We start from the raw sequence: 5,215 nt of genomic DNA on the forward strand, positions 1-5,215 counted from the left end.
ACTAAGGGTCAGAGAGAAGGGGGAGACAAGGGCTGTCATGGGCTTTGTGCCGAGCTTGAACATTTATGGTCAGTACGCTTTAAAGACTGGAGTGTGGGAACACTGCTAAGATTTTACACGGGATCAAACTCCCTGTGGTGGATGCATGGTCATTGAATTGCTTAGCAGTTAGTCAGCTGGCAGCCTGTAAAGGGACATCTGGGGTTGCAGCAGCCAGAGATGATGGTGTGGCCAGGGGATATGGAGGGAGTGAATGACTCCAGAGGTCTCCTCGGTAGATTGGACAAGGAAGGGCTGAGGGCTGCCTATCAGGCTCCTAGCTGGGATAGTGTAGCTCAGAGGATGGAGTTAGAATCCAGTAACATTTAGGACCAGCCGTGGGGGAGGGAGGGATGGTATCACAGGTCTTTTAGACGAGCTAGGTTAGGGCTGTTGAATAGATGGTGGGCCCTAGGTAGGACATTGTAGTCTACTGAGGGCAAATAACTGAAGTGTAGAGGAAGGGGGACTTCTGGGATCTTGTGTGGCACCAGGGCAGGACTCAGTTGTCCTCCCTTAGTCTTGGTTTCCTTCACTCACTCCACCTCCAATGCTCTGGCTCCAGCAGGTACAGAAAAAGACCATTGCACACAGGCAGGTGAGATGCTCGAAGTTTATTGCCAAGAGGAAGGGGGGGGTTGGTGTGGGGAAGCTGAGGAGGTGAAGAGGCACAGGGCAGTGACAGGGCCTTTAGCAGTAGAATATCTCTGAAATCCAGTGAGCTTCAGATTCTTAAATCTTGTGTACACAGAGGACTTGTTAGGATTTTCTCCTAGAATAAAAAAAAAATCCCCCACCCCCAATAGTGAGTGGACCTCAGAAATAGACGGAGTAGTGGTGCAGAGACCTATCAGACAAAAGCCACAGTAAATTCTGAGAGGAACTGAGGGTTAGAAGGCCTTGGATGGGGAACAAAATACCCATGGATGGAGTTACAGAGACAAAGTTCAGAGCAGAGCCTGAAGGAATGACCATCCAGAGTCTGCCCCACTTGGGGATCCACCCCATAAACAACCACCAAACCCAGACACTAGGCAGATGTCAACAAGAGCCTGCTGACAGGAGCCTGATGTAGCCGTCTCCTGCGAGGCTCTGCCAGTGCCTGGCAAATACAGAAGTGGATGCTCACAGTCATCCATTGGACGGAGCACAGGGTGCCCAGTGAAGGAGCCAGAGAAATACCCAGGGAGCTGAAGGGGACTGAAGCCCCATAGGAGGAACATCAATATAAACTAACCAGTACCCTCAGAGCTCCTTGGCACTAAACCACCAATCAAAGAAAACACATGGTGGAACTTGTGACTTCAGCTATATATGTAGCAGAGGCTGGCCTAGTCAGTCATCAATGGGAGGAGAGGCCCNTGGTCCTGTGAAGGCTCTAGGACCCAGAATAGGGGAATGCCAGGACCAGGAATGGGAGTGGGTGGGTTGGGGAGCAGGGTGAAGGGGGGAGGGGATAGGGGATTTTCGGAGGGGAAACTAGGAAAGTTGAAATGTAAATAAAGAAAATATCCAATAGAATAAAATAAATAAATAAATAAAGAAAGAAAGAAAGAAAGAAAGAAAGAAAGAAAGAAAGAAAGGAAGAAAGAAAGAAAGAAAAAAAAAAAGAAGGCCTTTGATGGTTTTCTCAAAGACTACCTAAATTTGATCCACAGGACCCACATGATGAAAGGAAAGATCCAACTCCTTAAAGATTGTCCTCTGACCTCCACATGTGTCACACACACACACACACACACACACACATTCACACTAAATAAATAAAAATGTCAAAATTATTATGGAAAAAAATTGGTGGAGCTGGGTGTGCGGGGTCCAAGCTTGTGGTTCCAGCCACTCAGGAGGCTGAAGTAGGAAGAACACTTGACCCCAGGAGTTTGGGGACAGTGAGACTAGCTCACAGAGACCCCATCTAACACACACACACACACACAAATCCCCAAAACAAAGTAAAAAGGCAGAGTACATGGCCAAGATATTCATTTGCCTTTGTAACCCCCAAAATGGTATGACACTGTGGTTGGGGAATCACTTAGAATCAATGTGAGTGACAGATGTTGCGTACCGTGAGCTTCATGATGTTTATTCTGGTCTCTTGTGGGAGGGTATCCACCAGTCTCTTCAGCTGGGTTCCTGCATTTTGCAGGTCTGAGGCAGGGTTGAAAGGCTTCAGGGATGCCACATAATTGGACTCCGATTCCATGACGAGGGCCTCAAGGACTTGAAGAAATCCTGGGCAGATGTCCGAAGAAGCTGGAGCGCAGGCAAGAAAAAGCATAAGGATGCAGCCCCTTCTCTAAAAGTTGGCCAGCCAGCATCCTGCTGGACCAGCCAGTCTGGTCAACAAGAGAGAGCAGCCTTTTGGGGGGGTAGAGTGTAAGCTCTGGGGGTGGGGGGCTCCACGCAGCTGAAAATCTGGCACCCTGGGAGGACTTTCTAGGTTACAGCCAGCTTTTGTGGCTTTCCTGGGCTGCCTTTGGATTCCTGGCTTGGGTTGGCCATTGTTTCTGCTATCATTCTAGCAGAGTGTGTAATTGAAGCTGGCAGCCTGGCTGCTTTCTGCTGTGTGGGGACAAGGAGGGGGCCTCTGAGAATCTTGCTTTCTACTAGAATGTTCCTCACCCATGGCTAGTGATGGTCTGTGCCACGTTACTGGGAACATGTGACACAGTCCTTATCCCAGCCCAGCATGGTCCCCAAACCTGGCCTGGAAGATGAAGGCACACAAGGGATTTAGTCTGATGGAACAGTCAGTTTGCAGGCAAGCCTCCCACCTCATCACCATGTTCCCTGCAACTGCAGTGCTGTTTGGATTGTACTGTCTGCTTGGGAACATGATTTCCTACTGTGTGCCTCCACTTCTCACCTAGTCTCAAATCTTCTGCCTTGAAATTCTCTGCATTGCTTGCAAATTTGGATTCACTGATCTGACTCAAGACCCTATTCCTACTCCAGTGGCCACTGCAGCTAATGGCCACTGTAGCTGGGCATGAGAACTCACACCTGTTATATAACTCACAGCACCGAGGAGGCTGAGGAGGATGGTTATGAATTCAGACCAGAATGAGACCCTGCCTCAAAACCAAAAGAATGGTCACTCCAACTTGAGCCCTCTCTAATAATATCACCAGGCAGTTTCCTAATCTTCAAAATGGGACCAATATCACTACTTTGTTGGGTTGTTTCAAAAATGAAAGGGATAGTATGTAAAATGGCTGAGGACAGTGACTACCACATTGTAAGTAGCATTAATGAGTTTTAATCAGAATTTTTAATCTGTGAGCACATTGATATGCAAATATCTTACCAGTCCACCACGTCACATGTTTTAGCTCTGTCTTGCAAAGCCACCCTCTTCTATGCACAGTACTGATATCTAATTAATAAACATTTTAATTCAAAATGATATCTTTCCCCCTGAGAACAAATAAAAATGCTTGATAAAAACAGCTGCTTCCAACTTTATATGACCTAGCACAGGGGAAGGCCAGGGCCAAGAAGTGGGTGTGGGTAGGTAGGGGAGCAGGGGTGGGGGGAGAGTATGGGGAACTTTCGGGATAGCATTTGAAATGTAAATAAAGAAAATAATAATAAAAAACAAAACAAAAAAAACAACAAAAACCAAACCAAAACAAAAAAACCAACTGCTTCCACTGCCTCTTGGTTGGGGTCTCAATCTCCTTGGCTTATAAAACCTGTATTCACAGGTATTATGAACCTTTTCAAGTATATTAATTAGGGTTTGTTTTTAGAAAAATAATATAGCATTATCAGAAGATAATTTCTCCCAGAAGTGGGAGAAGCTAATGAGAGAAATGTTTTCCCAACTCCATTCCCAAAGCATAAGATGCCTGGAGGGTGATAGATTAATCCATTCTCCCTCTCTTCCTCCTTCCCTCCCTCTCTCTGTCCATCCATCCTCCCTCCTTCTCTCTGTCCATCCATCCTCCTCCCTCCCTCTGTCCATCCATCCTCTTTCATCTCTCTCTCTCTCTCTCTCTCTCATTTCCCATTCCTTTCTGCACAGTGATAGCAACAAGTATTCAGAGACCTTTAATTCATTTTCCAAAGGACAGAATGTTTAGAAAACTGCACCCAAAGTTGGCAGTTTTCCAAAGGGAAATCTTTTTCCGGAATATTCTTCTCCTACCAAAACAAGAGACCTTGCCTTGGGTTTGAAGACATGAGACTCTGTACTTCTTCTGCCAGACTAAATGCCAGAGTTGGGTGAGAATCCCCCCCCCCACAACCTGGTGTCTGTATCAAGATCTCTTAGCATCTTAATCCAGTCCTAGTCCAGGCTTCAAAGGGCTCCTTATTCCTGTTCCAATTTTGGACAAATGTGCTGGTCAGATGGGCTCTCTCCAGCTTCCCCACAAGGCTTCCCGAGTCTCTGGAGTGCAGAAGTTCAAGGCTTTCCAGGCAGCCACAGAGGGACTGGGCACTTCCTCCTGACCTTGGGGAAGGGACCCTGGCCACTCACCTGAGCTGCAGCAGAGGGACAGCATGACCACAGTGACTGTGATGGCGATCTTCATGGTAGAGACCGGAGGCTTGGGCTGTCTGTAGATGTGAGATGATGTTGTAATGTGTGGGTATGTGCGGGTATGTGTGGGTATGTGTGGGTGTGTGTGGGTGTATGTGGGTGTGTGGCTTTTTATATGTTCCTGGCAGCCCACAAGAGGTAGAGGGCAGTGATTGCGCTCCACTTAGGAAATTGCATTATTTACTTGGCCATCTTCTCCGTGGAATAAGCAAATAGTCTCTTTTCATAAACCCAGTTTCTGTTTCCATTGAAACTGAGCTCGATCACACAATAGGCCACTTGTGGGGTGTTCAGGCAGTGGAGGTGGGGGACCCAAGTCAGAGGTCGTGGAACTGTAGACACCTGTGTCCTCTCTTGGAAGTCAAGCACTGAGCACTCCAGGTTCCCGGAAGCAACTGTAGACTTGCCAACCCTGGAGAACCAGAGGCTGGAGACCCTTCAGGAATCACAGGGAAAGACAAAGACACAGGACTCTGAGATGTCACTAGCTTCCTTCTATTGCCTCCCTCCAAGGAACGTGGCAACAAGGTCACTCGATTCTTGGGCATTGTTGGACAGGTGAGATCCTACGTACAGTAGACGTGAACATATAAAGACGTCTCCATAGTTCACATCAGAGACCCAGGT

At 47.4% G+C, this 5,215-nt stretch overlaps 1 protein-coding gene across 1 annotated transcript; it reads right to left on the reverse strand.

Annotated features, from left to right (window-relative positions):
- Positions 1–638: 638 nt before the first annotated feature.
- Positions 639–4,630, reverse strand: Scgb1a1 (secretoglobin family 1A member 1). The gene is made up of 3 exons (XM_021221945.1): positions 4,526–4,630; positions 2,108–2,295; positions 639–811 (listed from the first exon to the last, which is right to left on the reverse strand). The coding sequence occupies exons 1-3, from the start codon at positions 4,578–4,580 to the stop codon at positions 764–766; spliced, it is 291 nt and encodes a 96-aa protein (XP_021077604.1). The 5' UTR covers positions 4,581–4,630; the 3' UTR covers positions 639–763.
- Positions 4,631–5,215: the final 585 nt, after the last annotated feature.

The sequence above is a fragment of the Mus pahari genome, chromosome 1 (genome assembly GCF_900095145.1).
Source record: "Mus pahari chromosome 1, PAHARI_EIJ_v1.1, whole genome shotgun sequence".
Classification (NCBI taxonomy): Eukaryota; Metazoa; Chordata; class Mammalia; order Rodentia; family Muridae; genus Mus; species Mus pahari.

Coding starts and splice junctions, on each gene's coding strand:
- Scgb1a1 (XM_021221945.1), bottom strand. CDS start 4,580: ATGAAGATCGCCATCACAGTCACTGTGGTCATGCTGTCCCTCTGCTGC. Junction 2,296..4,525: donor GTCCCTCTGCTGCAGCTCAG/GTGAGTGGCCAG, acceptor CCTGCGCTCCAG/CTTCTTCGGACATCTGCCCA. Junction 812..2,107: donor TAAACATCATGAAGCTCACG/GTACGCAACATC, acceptor TTTTTATTCTAG/GAGAAAATCCTAACAAGTCC.